Source organism: Rutidosis leptorrhynchoides, chromosome 8 (genome assembly GCF_046630445.1).
Source record: "Rutidosis leptorrhynchoides isolate AG116_Rl617_1_P2 chromosome 8, CSIRO_AGI_Rlap_v1, whole genome shotgun sequence".
Taxonomy (NCBI): domain Eukaryota; kingdom Viridiplantae; phylum Streptophyta; class Magnoliopsida; order Asterales; family Asteraceae; genus Rutidosis; species Rutidosis leptorrhynchoides.
In genome coordinates this window covers 278,644,047-278,663,516 of record NC_092340.1, presented here as the reverse complement: position 1 = coordinate 278,663,516, position 19,470 = coordinate 278,644,047, and the positions used below count along the sequence as shown (strand labels likewise).

The 19,470-nt window shown below is 35.2% G+C and overlaps 1 protein-coding gene across 1 annotated transcript; it reads left to right on the top strand.

The window, feature by feature from the left end:
- Positions 1-16,644: 16,644 nt before the first annotated feature.
- On the top strand, positions 16,645-17,571 carry LOC139864237 (uncharacterized). Its single transcript, XM_071852816.1, has one exon. The coding sequence runs from the start codon at positions 16,645-16,647 to the stop codon at positions 17,569-17,571; it is 927 nt and encodes a 308-aa protein (XP_071708917.1).
- Positions 17,572-19,470: the final 1,899 nt, after the last annotated feature.

Genomic DNA, 19,470 nt, shown 5'->3' with positions numbered 1-19,470 from the left:
TATCTTGACAACCATCTTGTATCAAAGTTATTGTGTGCTATATTTCATGCTTTATGTAAAATAAGCGGTATTGTAAGTTTGTAAAATATTGTATAAAAGTTTGAACGCGAAATATTATTATAATCAGTTTTTCATATAGAATTGTAGTAGTTGAATTGTATATTAGCTACTAAGTATGAACTTAACGGGTAGGTACTACCCGAATTTAAACTTATAAAACACTAATATGAAGAAAAAGATTTTATAAATGAGTTCATATTATGCTACGAAATACTATTAACTACTCTTAATATTCTGTATGATTAACTTGTTCCATTTGACTATTTTGAAGGAAATGGCACCGACTACTCGACACACCGTGAATATGAATGAAGAGGAATTCCGTACTTTTCTAGCTTCAAACATAGCCACAGTACAGGCTGCGCTACATACCAACAATAACCTTGGATCTAGCAGTACAGGAAATCGTGTAGGATGCACCTACAAAGAATTCACTGCCTGCAAACCTTTGGAATTTGATGGAACCGAAGGACCGATCGGATTGAAACGGTGGACCGAGAAGGTCGAATCGGTGTTTGCCATAAGTAAGTGTACTGAAGAGGACAAAGTGAAGTACGCTACGCATACCTTCACAGGTTCTGCGTTAACATGGTGGAATACCTATTTAGAGCAAGTGGGACAAGATGATGCGTACGCACTACCGTGGTCAGCATTCAAGCACTTGATGAACGAGAAGTACCGTCCCAGAACCGAGGTCAATAAGCTCAAGACAGAACTTAGAGGGTTACGAACCCAAGGATTTAATATTACCACGTACGAAAGACGATTCACAGAATTGTACCTATTGTGTCCGGGAGCGTTCGAAGATGAGGAAGAGAAGATCGACGCATTTGTGAAAGGATTACCGGAAAGAATCCAAGAAGATATAAGTTCACACGAGCCCGCCTCCATACAACAGGCATGTAGAATGGTTCACAAACTAGTGAACCAGATTGAGGAAAGAATTAAAGAACAGGCGGCTGAAGAGGCCAATGTGAAGCAAGTCAAAAGAAAGTGGGAGGAAAACGGTGATAAGAATCACCAATACAACAACAACAACAATTACAATAACAATCGCAACAATTATCCCAACAATCGCAACATCAATCGCAACTACAACAAACGGCCCAACAATAACAACAACAACAACAACAACAACAACAACAACAACAACAACAACAACAACAACAACAACAGCAACTACAACAATCATCCCAACAACAATAACAACCGTAACAACAACAACAACAATCAGAAGCAGCTATGCCAAAGGTGTGAAAAGTATCACTCGGGGTTCTGCACCAAATTTTGCAACAAGTGTAAAAGAAATGGTCATAGCGCGGCGAAGTGTGAGGTCTACGGACCAGGGGTTAACAGAACGAAAGGAACAAATGGTGTCGGAACGAGTAATGGCGGAGCAAGTAGTGTCGGAGCAAGTTATGCCAATGTAGTTTGTTATAAATGTGGAAAACCGGGCCACATTATTAGAAATTGCCCGAACCAGGAGAACACGAATGGACAAGGCCGCGGAAGAGTTTTCAATATTAATGCGGCAGAGGCACAGGAAGACCCGGAGCTTGTTACGGGTATGTTTCTTATTGACAATAAATCTTCTTACGTTTTATTTGATTCGGGTGCGGATAGAAGCTATATGAGTAGAGATTTTTGTGCTAAATTAAGTTGTCCATTGACGTCGTTGGATAGTAAATTTTTACTCGAATTAGCAAACGGTAAATTAATTTCAGCAGATAATATATGCCGGAATCGAGAAATTAAACTGGGTAGCGAAATATTTAAGATTGATTTGATACCAGTAGAGTTAGGGAGTTTTGATGTAATAGTTGGCATGGACTGGCTGAAGAAGGTGAAAGCAGAGATCGTATGTTATAAAAATGCAATTCGCATTGTACGAGAAGAAGGAGAACCCTTAATGGTGTACGGAGAAAAGGGCAACATGAAGCTACATCTTATTAGTAATTTGAAGGCACAAAAACTAATAAGAAAAGGTTGCTATGCTGTTCTAGCACACGTCGAGAAAGTACAAACTGAAGAAAAGAGCATCAATGATGTTCCCGTCACAAAAGAATTTCTCGATGTATTTCTGAAAGAATTACCGGGACTACCTCCACATCGATCTGTTTAATTTCAAATAGATCTTGTACCAGGAGCTGCACCAATAGCTCGTGCTCCTTATAGACTCGCACCCAGCGAGATGAAAGAACTGCAAAGCCAACTACAAGAACTATTAGAACGTGGTTTCATTCGACCAAGCACATCACCATGGGGAGCTCCTGTTTTGTTTGTCAAGAAGAAGGATGGTACATTTAGGTTGTGTATTGACTATAGCGAGTTGAACAAACTTACCATCAAAAACCGTTATCCACTACCGAGAATTGACGACTTATTTGATCAACTACAAGGCTCGTCGGTTTATTCGAAGATCGATTTACGTTCTGGATATCATCAAATGCGAGTAAAGGAGGATGATATTCCAAAAACTGCTTTTAGGACGCGTTATGGTCATTACGAGTTTATGGTTATGCCGTTTGGATTGACTAATGCACTAGCTGTGTTCATGGACCTTATGAACCGAGTGTGTGGGCCATATCTTGACAAGTTTGTCATTGTTTTCATCGATGACATACTTATTTACTCAAAGAATGATCAAGAGCACGAAGAACATTTGAGAAAAGTGCTAGATGTATTGAGGAAAGAAAAAATGTACGCTAAGTTTTCAAAGTGTGCATTTTGGTTGGAAGAAGTTCAATTCTTCGGTCACATAGTGAACAAAGAAGGTATCCAGGTGGACCCGGCAAAGATCGAAACCGTTGAAAAGTGGGAAACCCCAAAAACTCCAAAGCATATACGTCAATTTTTAGGATTGGCTGGTTACTACAGAAGATTCATCCAAGATTTCTCCAAAATAGCAAAACCCTTGACTGCATTAACGCATAAAGGGAAGAAATTTGAATGGAAGGATGAACAAGAGGAGGCGTTTCAATTATTGAAGAATAAGCTAACTACGGCACCTATATTGTCATTGCCTGAAGGGAATGATGATTTTGTGATTTATTGTGACGCATCAAAGCAAGATCTCGGTTGTGTATTAATGCAACGAACGAAGGTAATTGCTTATGCGTCTAGACAATTGAAGATTCACGAGCAAAATTATACGACGCATGATTTGGAATTAGGCGCGGTTGTTTTTGCATTAAAGACTTGGAGGCACTACTTATATGGGGTCAAAAGTATTATATATACCGACCACAAAAGTCTTCAACACATATTTAATCAGAAACAACTGAATATGAGGCAGCGTAGGTGGATTGAATTGTTGAATGATTATGACTTTGAGATTCGTTACCACCTGGGGAAGGCAAATGTGGTAGCCGACGCCTTGAGCAGAAAGGACAGAGAACCCATTCGAGTAAAATCTATGAATATAATGATTCACACTAACCTTACTACTCAAATAAAGGAGGCGCAACAAGGAGTTTTAAAAGAGGGAAATTTAAAGGATGAAATACCCAAAGGATCGGAGAAGCATCTTAATATTCGGGAAGACAAAACCCGGTATAGTGCTGAAAGAATTTGGGTACCAAAATTTGGAGATATGAGAGAAATGGTACTTAGAGAAGCTCATAAAACCAGATACTCAATACATCCTGGAACGGGGAAGATGTACAAGGATCTTAAGAAACATTTTTGGTGGCCGGGTATGAAAGCCGATGTTGCTAAATACGTAGGAGAATGTTTGATGTGTTCTAAGGTCAAAGCTGAGCATCAGAAACCATCAGGTCTACTTCAACAACCCGAAATCCCGGAATAGAAATGGGAAAACATTACCATGGATTTCATCACTAAATTGCCAAGGACTGCAAATGGTTTTGATACTATTTAGGTAATAGTTGATCGTCTCACCAAATCAGCACACTTCCTGCCAATAAGAGAAGATGACAAGATGGAGAAGTTAGCACGACTGTATTTGAAGGAAGTCGTCTCCAGACATGGAATACCAATCTCTATTATCTCTGATAGGGATGGCAGATTTATTTCAAGATTCTGGCAGACATTACAGCAAGCATTGAGAACTCGTCTAGACATGAGTACTGCCTATCATCCATAAACTGATGGGCAGAGCGAAAGGACGATATAAACGCTTGAAGACATGCTACGAGCTTGTGTTATTGATTTCGGAAACAGTTGGGATCGACATCTACCGTTAGCAGAATTTTCCTACAACAACAGCTACCATTCAAGCATTGAGATGGCGCCGTTTGAAGCACTTTATGGTAGAAAGTGCAGGTCTCCGATTTGTTGGAGTGAAGTGGGGGATAGACAGATTACGGGTCCGGAGATAATACAAGAAACTACCGAGAAAATCATCCAAATTCAACAAAGATTGAAAACCGCCCAGAGTCGACAAAAGAGCCACGCGGATAGTAAAAGAAAAGATATAGAGTTTGAAATTGGAGAAATGGTCATGCTTAAGGTTTCACCTTGGAAAGGCATTGTTCGATTTGGTAAACGGAGGAAACTAAATCCAAGGTACATTGGACCATTCAAGATTATAGATCGTGTCGGACCAGTAGCTTACCAACTGGAGGTACCTCAACAACTCGCGGCTGTACATAACACTTTCCACGTCTCAAATTTGAAGAAATATTTTGCTAAAGAAGATCTCACTATTCCGTTGGACGAAATCCAAATCAATGAAAAACTTCAATTCATTGAAGAACCCGTCGAAATAATGGATTGTGAGGTTAAGAGACTTAAACAAAACCAGATACCGATTGTTAAGGTTCAATGGAATGCTCGTAGAGGACCCGAGTTCACCTGGGAGCGTGAAGATCAGATGAAGAAGAAATACCCGCATTTATTTCCAGAAGATACGTCGACACCTCCAACTGCTTAAAATTTCGGGACGAAATTTATTTAACGGGTAGGTACTGTAGTGACCCGAACTTTTCCATGTTTATATATATATTAAATGAAATTTTTATTTACGTGATTAAGTGTTTCCAACATGTTAAGCAATCAAACTTGTTAAGACTTTATTAATTGAGATAGGTTTCATATAGACAATTGACCACCCAAGTAGACCGGTGATTCACGAACGTTAAAACTTTTAAAAACTATACGATGACATATATATGGTTATATATATAGTTAACATGATTTTATTATAAGTATGTATCTCATTAGGTATTTTAACAATGAGTTATATACATAAAAATGAGACTATTAATTTAAGAAACTCGAAAACGATATATATAACGATTATCGTTATAACAACGTCTTACTAGGTACATATGAATCATATTAAGATATTGATACACTTGATTAATTATGTTAAATGATAAGTAAATATATTATTAAGTGTATTAACAATGAAATACATATGTAAAAATAAGACTACTAACTTAATGATTTCGAAACGAGACATATATGTAACGATTATCGTTGTAACGACATTTAACTGTATATATATCATACTAAGATATATTATATATCATAATATCATGATAATATAACAATTTAACATCTCATTTGTTATAATAAACAATGGGTTAACAACATTCAACAAGATCGTTAACCTAAAGGTTTCAAAACAACATTTACATGTAACGACTAACGATGACTTAACGACTCAGTTAAAATGTATATACATGTAGTGTTTTAATATGTATTCATACACTTTTGAAAGACTTCAAAACACTTATCAAAATACTTCTACTTAACAAAAATGCTTACAATTACATCCTCGTTCAGTTTCATCAACAATTCTACTCGTATGCACTCGTATTCATACTCGTACAATACACAGCTTTTAGATGTATGTACTATTGGTATATACACTCCAATGATCAGCTCTTAGCAGCCCATGTGAGTCACCTAACACATGTGGGAACCATCATTTGGCAACTAGCATGAAATATCTCATAAAATTACAAAAATATGAGTAATCATTCATGACTTATTTACATGAAAACAAAATTACATATCCTTTATATCTAATCCATACACCAACGACCAAAAACACCTACAAACACTTTCATTCTTCAATTTTCTTCATCTAATTGATCTCTCTCAAGTTCTATCTTCAAGTTCTAAGTGTTCTTCATAAATTCCAAAAGTTCTAGTTTCATAAAATCAAGAATACTTCCAAGATTGCAAGTTTACTTCCAAGTTTTCTAAATCCATTCCAAGTAATCATCCAAGATCAAGAAACTTTTGTTACTTACAGTAGGTTATCTTTCTAATACAAGGTAATACTCATATTCAAACTTTAATTCAATTTCTATAACTATAACAATCTTATTTCGAGTGGAAATCTTACTTGAAATTGTTTTCGTGTCATGATTCTGCTTCAAGAACTTTCAAGCCATCCAAGGATCCTTTGAAGCTAGATCTATTTTTCTCATTTCCAGTAGGTTTATCCAAGGAACTTGAGGTAGTAATTATGTTCATAACATCATTCGATTCATACATATAAAGCTATTTTATTCGAAGGATTAAACTTGTAATCACTAGAACATAGTTTAGTTAATTCTAAACTTGTTCGCAAATAAAAGTTAATCCTTCTAACTTGACTTTTAAAATCAACTAAACACATGTTCTATATCTATATGATATGCTAACTTAATGATTTAAAACCTGGAAACACGAAAAACACCGTAAAATCGGATTTACGCCGTCGTAGTAACACCGCGGGCTGTTTTGGGTTAGTTAATTAAAAACTATGATAAACTTTGATTTAAAAGTTGTTATTCTTGGAAAATGATTTTTATTATGAACATGAAACTATATCCAAAAATTATGGTTAAACTCAAAGTGGAAGTATGTTTTCTAAAATGGTCATCTAGACGTCGTTCTTTCGACTGAAATGACTACCTTTACAAAAACGACTTGTAACTTATTTTTCCGACTATAAACCTATACTTTTTCTGTTTATATTCATAAAATAGAGTTCAATATGAAACCATAGCAATTTGATTCACTCAAAACGGATTTAAAATGAAGAAGTTATGGGTAAAACAAGATTGGATAATTTTTCTCATTTTAGCTACGTGAAAATTGGTAACAAATCTATTCCAACCATAACTTAATCAATTTGTATTGTATATTATGTAATCTTGAGATACCATAGTCACGTATACAATGTTTCGACCTATCATGTCGACACATCTATATATATTTCGGAACAACCATAGACACTCTATATGTGAATGTTGGAGTTAGCTATACAGGGTTGAGGTTGATTCCAAAATATATATAGTTTGATTTGTGATCAATACTGAGATACGTATACACTGGGTCGTGGATTGATTCAAGATAATATTTATCGATTTATTTCTGTACATCTAACTGTGGACAACTAGTTGTAGGTTACTAACGAGGACAGCTGACTTAATAAACTTAAAACATCAAAATATATTAAAAGTGTTGTAAATATATTTTGAACATACTTTGATATATATGTATATATTGTTATAGGTTCGTGAATCAATCAGTGGCTAAGTCTTACTTCCCGACGAAGTAAAAATCTGTGAAAGTGAGTTATAGTCCCACTTTTAAAATCTAATATTTTTGGGATGAGAATACATGCAGGTTTTATAAATGATTTACAAAATAGACACAAGTACGTGAAACTACATTCTATGGTTGAATTATCGAAATCGAATATACCCCTTTTTATTAAGTCTGGTAATCTAAGAATTAGGGAACAGACACCCTAATTGACGCGAATCCTAAAGATAGATCTATTGGGCCTAACAAACCCCAAAGTACCAGATGCTTTAGTACTTTGAAATTTATATCATATCCGAAGGGTGTCCCGGAATGATGGGGATATTCTTATATATGAATCTTGTTAATGTCGATTACCAGGTGTTCACCATATGAATGATTTTTATCTCTATGTATGGGATGTGTATTGAAATATGAAATCTTGTGGTCTATTGTTACGATTTGATATATATAGGTTAAACCTATAACTCACCAACATTTTTGTTAACGTTTAAAGCATGTTTATTCTCAGGTGAATACTAAGAGCTTCCGCTGTTGCATACTAAAATAAGGACAAGATTTGGAGTCCATGTTTGTATGATATTGTGTAAAAACTGCATTCAAGAAACTGATTTCGATGTAACATATTTGTATTGTAAACCATTATGTAATGGTCGTGTGTAAACAGAATATTTTAGATTATCATTATTTGATAATCTACGTAAAGCTTTTTAAACCTTTATTTATGAAATAAAGGTTTTGGTTTGTTTTAAAAATGAATGCAGTCTTTGAAAAACGTCTCATATAGAGGTCAAAACCTCGCAACGAAATCAATTAATATGGAACGTTTTTAATCAATAAGAACGGGACATTTCAACTTGGGCTACTGGAAGGTTGATTTTCAGTTAGTTCGATTCGAGTAGATGATTTTCCGTTTAGACCTCGTCTTAATCCAAGTTACGGTTTAGGATCTATGGCCTCCCGAAAGTCACCACACCCTATTAATGTTGTGCTGAAATTTCTGACCTACTCGCACTTAAACCGTCTCCACGGTCAAACGAAGACGAGTTTGGTTCTGGAAATTGGTCAGCCTCTAGGGGACTCATATACGGAGCCATGGCCACTGGACTCACCCTATTTCAGTTTGTATAGAGGTCGTGGTGACTGAACGAAGTCAGCCCTTGTTTCAAACCCTTTTGTTTAATGATGAATGACGATGATACTTAAGACCAAATTTACATACTTTTAAACCTTTGGGAGTGATTTACTGACTTAGTAACTTTTAACTTAGGTTGAGGACCTTCCGGACCAACCACTTGCTTACTATTTCCCGCGTATCGACTTTTACTACTTTTCACTGTGAGTTATAGCATCCCTTTTTACTTTAACTATTTTGAGACTGAGAATACATGCGCATTTTACGTTTTACATATGTAACATCCCGCCTTTTTCCGTTTACTTTCCGTTTGTTCATTTTAAAGTCCGTTATATGTTTAAAACATCTCTCGTTGATACGCATTTTAAATTATCTCGTTTAGGTAATTCACGCACCCGAACGAAAGTTGAGGGACTAAACTTGACAAGGGATCAAACCCTTGACTAGGTCAAAGGGTCAAACCCCTTTCATCCATTCATTTTCATCCTCATCTTTTACTACTTCCTTTTTTCTCTCAAAGAACACCAACAAGAATCATCATCCAAATTCGAGCTAGCGGGTGTTTTGCAAAACAAATTACATTTTTGAAATCCTTGCAACTTCTTCTTCGATTCCATACCAATTTCATTACATTTGGGTAACTTTCTAAAATCACTAGATTTTGTGTTCTTGATGTTTTTAACTTATAAAGTTGTTAGTTATTGTCTATGGCTCAAGTCTATCATGAATATATGATTTATATGCTCGATCTCGTTGTTTTAGTGTAACTAGCATGAACATGAATAGTGTGTGTTTGATTTTGAGTTTTGGATGATTTAATGTTGTTGTTATGATAAAGTGCAAGTATTAAATGTGTTCCTAGTATCACTAGCTTCAATTTGATGTGTAGGTTGCTTTAGAAAACTTCATGAACTTGATTAGTGATTTTGGTAAAATTGGGTTAGGGTTTGATGAACGTGAAATGGACTTTTGATGCTTGGAATGACATGAAATGTTATTAGTAAGTATTAGGTTTTATTGTATGCTTGATTACCTTCGAGACGGCATATCATTCATGTAAATTGGTTGCCGAATCATTGATTTGCATTTATGAACTTGAATGCATTAAATGATTGAGCATTCAATGTGATTTTGGTTGTTGTAAAGGTAAATGTGATTGATGAAATGTGTTTAGATGTTTTCCTCGTCAAAATACCTTTCCGATGATATAAGATACATGTTTTGGTTGTTTGCGGATCATAAAATGTGTTAGTTTGGTTTTTGGTTCGTGCACTTAGAAGTTTTCTGCATCAGACTTGAATACCAATCTGGACGCCGTCCCAGATTTCAAAGCTGGACGCCGTCCAGATACACTGGCAGGCTTCTGTCTTCGTTGGTCATTTTACGGAAAATGTTTGCTATGCTATGGACCTCCGATTCACATGTAACTTGTTCTAACATGCTCATATATGATTAAAAACCTCAGAAAAATAGTTCGGGACCCGACCCGAACGTGTTGACTTTTTCGTTGACTTTGACCCGACCTAAGTTGACTTTTAATCAAACTTAACCAAATGTTTGTGCAATCGTTCTAACATGCTTTTATACTTGTACCTTGCATGAAACATGACAATTTGATTCACATGCTATTATGATCGAGTCTTAACGAGCCATAGGACTAATTGAACACTTTGACCTATCGTGTTTACCGATATTGATATAAACCTATTTGTTTAGGTCAAGACTAGCATTGTTCTTTGCACACATTACTTGTTGAAGTACTTATTACTCGTGCACACAAGGTGAGATCATAGTCCCACTTTTACTCTTTTGCACTTACATTTGGGATGAGAAAACATAAACGTTTCTTTTTACTAAGTGAACACAAGTACAGGAAAACAAACATTCTACATACGAGTTTGAACAAAAATCCTCAATTCGATTATCATTAGTTACACTTGCCGGGTGTAAGCGAGAACTTATGTTATATGGCCATATGGGTTTGACAAACCCTCATTCAAACGGTTCGCTACCGTTTACGAATGAAATATATTTTCGAGAAACAGTGTATGTTCTAACACTATTGTGATGGGGTTCTATGGAAGGAATGTTAAGCATTGATAATTGGGTGCTCGTGAAACAAACTTTTGGAATGTATTACTATTACATCATTGTTGCAAATCTTGTGGTTCACTTGTACTTACTTACTTAAACCTATGATTTTACCAACGTTTTCGTTGACAGATTTCTATGTTTTTCTCAGGTCCTTGAACGTTTAGTGATACATGCTTCCGCTCATTACCTTGATACTTGCTTGGATGTCGAGTATACATGCATACGTGGAGCGTCTTTTGGCTACTTTTAAATTGTGTCGCATATGTTTAAATTGTACTTTAAACTTTGTAATGTAACTAGTTGTCGAACTACCTTGTAAACCTTGAAACATCTTTACTTTTGAAATGAATGCGACATACTTTTGGTCAAACGTTGTTTTAAAGACTTATGACCACGTAACGGGACCTAAGTAGACGGCGCCGTCAATGACGACTTTGTTCGGGTCGCTACAACATACTAGGCACGAGTACTTAAACTTTATATATGTGTGGGTTATACAAGGGCGTAAACTTTCCCCTTAGCTATGTAACGTTTAGTCATTGGTCTTTGAACCGGTGAACGCGAATCTTAGATATGGATCCATAGGGTTTGACATCCCCACTCGGGCTAGTAGCGCTAGCATTTAACGGGTGTTTAATACTTCATAAATATACGCACTCGCCAAGTGTACTTTTAGGGGGTGTTATTTACGTTAAGTTAGTTACCAAGTGCCCACGGTTATACATATACTTTTCATACTGTTTTGAAACGCTGTTGAAGCACTGAAATCTCGTGACCTACCTTACATTACTGTTATACTTAAACTATAGCTCACCAACCTTTGTGTTGACATTTTTAAGCATGTTTTTCTCAGGTTCTTAAGGTTTGCTTGCTTCCACTGTACTGGTCATGCTTTGTAGACACCCGCTGCGCTTATTAGAGATGTCACCGCATGAAACGTTTATTTTACATTCAAACTATATTACTTTTGAAACGATGTGTTTGTAACGACCTATGGGTCACGTACTATTATTGCTTGCTATTCGTAGAAGCATACTTTTGGTTGTTAAACATTCGACGTTTGTTAAGACGTCACCTATATTCATGAATGCAAACTTATTTTGAAACAGCATATAGTATTTGACCTTGTAATGATCCTGTTGTTGATGATTCGTACACGAAGGTTTTGTACGGGGCATCACACTACCAACAAAACTTCTTCTAGTGGTGTCCACAGCTTTTTGTTTTACGGTTCTTTCACAACTTCATTTCCTTTTTCCGATGATCCTTTCTTATTTGTATAGCATTTGTTGCGTCATTACGAATTTAATCTACTTCTTCATCTTGTAGTTGTGGTTGTGTAAATTGTTACCCAAAATGAATTTGAAACCACATAAATTGTGGTTGTGCGAATTATAAAAATCGTGTTGTGATTGTAAAAATTGAGTGAAAAAATGTGGATTGTTAAAATCTTAAAAAATATTTTATGGAGTGAAATTTTCATAAGGATTTGTTAGTTGATTACCCTGAACATTTTGTGGAGAATTTGAAGTCAAATTGGGCATATTTGATTATCCGAAATTGTGTAAATTAGAAGATTCAAATTCATTAGGATTGAGAAATTGATTTGAATTTTGATTGCGGTTTTTATTTGAGTTTGACATATTTAGAATAATAGATATTATAGAAATTGGATAGAGGAACTAAATTGTGTGGGTAAAAAACGAATGAATGAGTTACTTTATAGATAAAAATCGTTAAAATTTATTATTATTATTATTATTATTATTAAATTTTATTTATTTTTAGTTAATATACACGCTCCCCCACTGTTGCAATTTTTTCCAGTGACCCAGTGCTTGAGGCTAGCCAACTTTCTCATGACACGTCAACCACCACCGAACCCTCTCTTCCGGTGATGCAGCCCATCGTGCCGGACCTTTTTCCCCCATCACGCCAAGCTAGTGGCTTGATGGTGGCGTTACGATGGTGGTTTTGCTCTGATCACATTGCGTTAACGTCAATGATCTAGTGAGTTATAATCTGCACAAGCTTTTAGAAGCTAGATATGCATACGGGAAACAACGTAGTTGCGTACACAACAAAATTGAAAAATAATAAACTATTTACTTGCTACATGCATAGTTTTAAGACTTATGTACAACAATGATAGGAAAAAAAACTCAAGGCTTTTGACTACTGGTACCCGATAATTCTATACCGTTAAGTAGTGAATTTCATACGGTATAAGTCAAGTGTACCTAATAAGTTGAGTCGTGATGTAAGAAAAATGTTTAAAATCTCCACATGAGTGGTTTAAGTACCAGCAATGGTGCAATTTGAACCCAACTACACATAGGACGGTTGCTCAAACCTAATAAAATTTTCATTGAGAGAAGGTATTGAGAGAAGGTGGACACTGATAAAATTTCATTTTTCTAGTAAATTTTTTTTATTAGTGTACATTTTTAAAAAAAATCTAGATGAGACAGTTGTCCGTATCCGTCTCTACAATATTCCACCCCGAGCACCAGAGGAAGTATCAAAGGAGGATTTTTCATGAACGATAACGTTTAGGCTTGGATGGTTAACATGAGTATGCTAGACACTCAAAACGCAAATCCAAACACCCTTTAAATATTAATTGCTTTAAATATTACTTGTTTCAAATAGAAGTAGTCAGAACTGGTTAAGTGATTAAAATACTTTGTTATACTAAGTTTTGTAACATACAAATAAATGTAGGATTCCCCATATTTATTTTATTAAAATTCCTACTATTTAAACCTTAACATGTATGAATTTCATGACTTTTGAGTAGTTCATGAATCAGACGTTAGATCAGTCTAAGAAAAGCTATGAAACATCTCAATAGTCCAAACCTTAAAACATACATCTTAAATTCTATTAAAATTATAAACTTATGATGTAAGCATTAGGATAATCCACCCTTGATTTTACTTAAACCTTACATATGTAACAATCATACAGGAGACCATGACATCAGCCTACACTAACGATTTTTACACTTAAACGGTTAATAAAAGCAAAATTAGTGCTAAATAAATAAATTAGTTCCCTATTTAATAGGCAGAGCCTATTGTGTATTAAAACCATGCCATAGTCTTATTTTCAGACGTAAGTGTTAATATTATCCTATCAAGAAAAAAAATCAAATGGATGGTATGAACAATTGTAATGTTTTTTTTCCGATTAATTTGTATTGAAACAACAATCTTAATCAATTTTGTATGTTATTTAATCACTTATACTTGCTTTCACTTTTAATATATTTTCTTACTTTATTTTATTTATGCACTTGGATTTTCATTCAAATGCTAATGCTTTTTTTTGTGTATCTAATTGTCAGCATACTCTAAACAATAGGACTTTGATATTTACATTCGCTTAAAAGCTAAAACATATCATCTAACTGTATTGTTTACGCATACTCGTGGTTCCACGGGTCATTTTGCTAGTGGTTTAATTAATTAATTCGATTTGATTTTGTTGATTGTAATACGTAACTCTTTTGAGCCGATTAATTAGAGAAGCTAGAAAAGATATATATCACCAATAAAAATTAAGTAATTAAATTCTTTTTAAATAAGATCCTTTTACGTAATATATGATTTAGAGAGAGAATGTGTGAGAGAGAAAGTAGAGAGAGAGAGAGTGTGTGAGGAATGGCAACACTAGAGAGGGCACGGCGGGTATTCGAAAAAACTACAACGGGTACTATGAGAACAACATTAATGGGAATACAAACCGAAACCGACTAACATCGTACATGTTTTTTAACTTCTCCGATCAATGGAAAGTGGTGGATTTCTGGAAACTCTTCAAACAATATGGAGCGGTGAGGGATGTCTACATTGCGGGTAAAAGATTACACAATGGATGGAAGTTCGCGTTTGTAAGATTCGCAGATGTAACTGATGGTTCGGCCCTTCTAAAAACATTAGAGTCTATCAAGTTCAATGGTGTGGATATCAAGATCTTCAAGGCTACGACTAGGGCTCCGAAGAGGGTGAATAACCCTCCACCGGTGGAGAAAACAATTCCAAAAAGCAACACGGGTTTTGATTGGAATAGGCTGCAAGATGGGCGAAGCTTCACTGAAGTTATAGGGAAGATGAAAGATGACTTAAGAGAGGTGTTAAATGAAAAAAGGAAAGGTCAGATGGAGGATCCGGTCGGGAAGACGAAGGGTGTGGTGAAGTCCAAGGAAAAGATTGTTGTAGCAGATGAGGAAAAATGTTTGGAAAACAATGAAGCATTATCCAAAGCGGTCATAGCTGAAGCCAAGAACTTGAAAACCCTGAATAATATTGAATCAATTTTTGAAGCTGAGGGGTTCCCAGATGTCGAAGTTAAAATATTGGGTGGATTGAGTGTCTTAATTATGTTTAAGTCGCTTGAAGAGGCAGGAAGCCTAATCGAAAAACAACATCCACTGCAAAAATGGGTCCATAAATCATGCATGTGGGATTTCTCATCATGGCCCGAATGCCGAATGACGTGGTTAACAATCACAGGTGTTCCTTTACCATGTTGGAATGAAACCATGTTCACATCAATTGCGGAATGGTGGGGAGTGGTATATATCTTGGTGAATTGCAAGCTTTCGGGTAACCAAAACCTAAAGAATGGAAGAGTGTTTGTGAAACTCAACGATCCTGAGTTAGTAAACGATTCCATTAAACTGGTGTACAAGTCAAAAGTCTATTTTGTGAATGTAATTGAAGAAAGTGCAGTCATAAAAAGTGATAAAAAGGTTGAGGAATGTTGCTGCTACAAACACGATCCAAAAGTTCACAATCTTGAAGAAGATGAAAGCAATTCATCCTCCGATGAGGATGCTTCTGATGACATAGATTCTGATGATTTGGCCAGTGAATTGGGAAGAGACAAACAACCAAAGGATGATGAGGTTTTTAGTCTTTATAATGAGGTTCTAAAAAGTGATGACGAAGAGGAAGATGTCGAGGTGCCTGGAGATGATAATTCCGGTAACAACTCTCCAGAAAAGAAGAGAGAGTTACCGGAAAATTCAAGAGTTAATGTGGAAGATGAAGAGTCTGCTTTTGTGGGGTTTGATGCATTGTTTAACGTGGAAGTTGTAGCAGAGACGGCTAGCAATAACTGCAACCTATCACCAAAGTCCAAGAAAGATGATCTTGGAGAAAGTAACCCTAATTCCAAGGAAGTGCACGCGCAGGAGGTTTATTTTTCCAGTAAAATCGTAACAAACTCTGATGGGGTTAAAAGTGGTGGTAAATTAAAAAAGGGCAAGAAAAAGGTTAAAGGCAAAAGGGTTAGCAGGCTGGATAAAGAATTCGGTGGAGCACCAATTGGGCCCAACTCCCCATCAAGAGATGGGCCTGGCTTAAATAATGCTGATCAAAGTGGGCCTGTAGAACAACAAAATGGAGGCGTGGAAGTCCAACATGATGTGTTTATTGGCGAATTAGGGAAAGAAAAGGGAGGTCACTGCAAGTCTTCTTCATCCGAATTTTGCTCTAATGAAAATGAATTATCGCATTGTAGTGAATGCTATGAGAAAGCGATTGAAAATCAAACGGCAGCCGCAAGGATTATACGATTTAAATTCATGGGTAGATGTAACTCAAAATGCGACAAACCCTTGAAATATAAATGCAAATCATGTGGTAGGAAATCAAAGTTGAGGATAAAGAAAGCTAATTCAGCCCTGAACAATTCGCAAGATGGCTCTATGGGTCCTTCTAAATCGATCAATAGCGAGGAGGTGAAAAAATATGGCGAGCAAATCGGATTGAGGTGGCCCACCTCCAATCCATTGTAAGTGTCTCATCCTCTTCGACTCGTTTCCTTGTTGTTTTTTAATGAAGATTATCTCTTTAAATGTTAGAGGTTTTTCGGTAAAGGGCAAATTTGGGTGGGTTAGGAACATATGTGTATCCAAAAGACCTTGCATTGCGGTTTTCCAAGAAACTAAATGTAAGACCTTGTCGGATAGTTGGGTACAATCCTTATGGGGTGACACTAATTATGGTTATGTCCAAAAAGAAGTGGTTAGTAAATCCAGGGGCTTGCTTGTGATATGGGATACGTCAAAGTTTGAAATAATTGATGCTACGAGTGGTGATTTCTTTGTGGCGATTAGGGGTAAATGGCGATTAGGTGAAGAATCAATCATTGTTAACATTTATGGCCCGCATAGCGATAAAAACAAAAAATTAATGTGGGATTCGTTAGATAACCTTCTCAATAGTGTGGATTCGGCGTGGTTACCATGTGGCGACTTTAATGAAGTTAGATACTCTTCGGATAGGAAAAATTCTCAATTTCATCGAGGTAGGGCCAAGAGATTTAATGAGTTTATTGGAAGAAACAATTTGATTGACATTGCAATTAGTGGTAGGAAGTTCACACGCATTAGTGATGATGGTTTGAAATTTAGCAAGCTTGATAGATTTTTGGTTAATGTAGAATTCATCAACCTTTGGGAGGATCTCTCCGCTATTGCTCTCGATCGAAATCTTTCGGACCATTGTCCCTTGGTACTTCATGATAAGTTGATAGACTATGGCCCGAAACCTTTCAAAGTGTTTGATGAATGGTTGAATTGTGAAGAAATAGATAAGGTTATCCGAGATGCTTGGCAACTTCCTATCCGTGGTTCTAGAGAAGATTGTATCTTTAGAGATAGGCTTAAGAATGTCAAAGTGGCTCTAAGGAGTTGGAGCAACTCTAGGTATGGGGGGTTAGATGGTGAAATCAAAGAACTAAAGAAGGAAACCATGGAATAGGAATTCAAAGCGGAACACAATACTTGATAATGCTAAAACGAACATATATTTCATAGCATTATCCCTCAAGAAAGACAAGCTTTTAGTTGCAATTGTTCTATTTACAAGTGATATTCGTTTAAATATTAAAAGGAGAAGACAAAAGGCAGATTCGACGAATTGAAGATGCAAAGGTCCAAAAAGCTAAAAAGTACAAGATACAATCAAAAAGGTTCAAATTATTGATGAGAAACGTCTAAAAATGACAAGAGTACAAGACGCAAAACGCAAAGTACACGATATAAAATAGTACGCAAGGACGTTCGAAAATCCGGAACCGGGACCAGAGTCAACTCTCAACGCTCGACGCAACGGACTAAAAATTACAAGTTAACTATGTATATAAATATAATATAATATATAATTAATTATATAAATTATATATATATTATATTTATATATTAAAACCGTCGGCAGACTAGGATCCAAACTTGTGTGAGCTGGATTTACGAACTCCGCGACTTGCGGAGTTTGTAGTGCAAAAATACCGCGACTCGCGGAGCTGTCCTGGACAAAAATGCCTATAAAAGCTCGCGCATTCTGAACGTTTTATATATCTTTTTCTTTCCATCCTACGTAAACGTATATATATATATATATATATATATATATATATATATATATATATATATATATATATATATATATATATATATATATATATATATATATATATATATATATATATATATATATATATATATATATATATATATATATATATATATATATATATATATATATATATATTTATATTTTAAATCCTAATAATAAGGGTATGTTAGCAAATGTTGTAAGGGTGTAAGTCAAAATTATGTCCGTGTAACGCTACGCTATTTTTAATCATTGTAAGTTATGTTCAACCTTTTTAATTTAATGTCTCGTAGCTAAGTTATTATTATGCTTATTTAAAACGAAGTAATCATGATGTTGGGCTAATTACTAAAATTGGGTAATTGGGCTTTGTACCATAATTGGGGTTTGGACAAAAGAACGACACTTGTGGAAATTAGACTATGGGCTATTAATGGGCTTTATATTTGTTTAACTAAATGATAGTTTGTTAATTTTAATATAAAGGTTTACAATTGGACGTCCCTATAAATAGCCATATACACTCAATCGGACACGATGGGCGGGATATTTATATGTACGAATAATCGTTCATTTAACCGGACACGGGAATGGATTAATAGCCACTAGAATTATTAAAACAGGGGTGAAATTATGTACAAGGACACTTGGCATAATTGATAACAAAGTATTAAAACCTTGGGTTACATGCAGTCGATATCCTGGTGTAATTATTAAACAAAGTATTAAAACCTTGTTACAGTTTAAGTCCCCAATTAGTTGAAATATTTAACTTCATATATAAGGATAATTTGACGAGGATACTCGCACTTTATATTTATGACTGATGGAGTGTTATGGACAAAAACTAGACGGACATATTAAATAATCCAGGACAAAGGACAATTAACCCATGGGCATAAAACTAAAAATCAACATTTCAAACATCATGATTACGGAAGTTTAAATAAGCATAATTCTTTTATTTCATATTTAATTTCCTTTATTTTATATTTAATTGCACTTCTAATTATCGCACTTTTATTTATTGTTATTTAATTGCACTTTTAATTATCGTACTTTTTAATTATCGCAATTTTATTTTATCGCACTTTTATTTATCGTAATTTCATTATCGTTATTTACTTTACGCTTTAAATTAAGTCTTGTATTTATTTTTAATATTTTACATTAGGTTTTAACTGCGACTAAAGTTTTAAAAATCGACAAACCGGTCATTAAACGGTAAAAACCCCCCTTTATAATAATAATATTACTTATTTATAT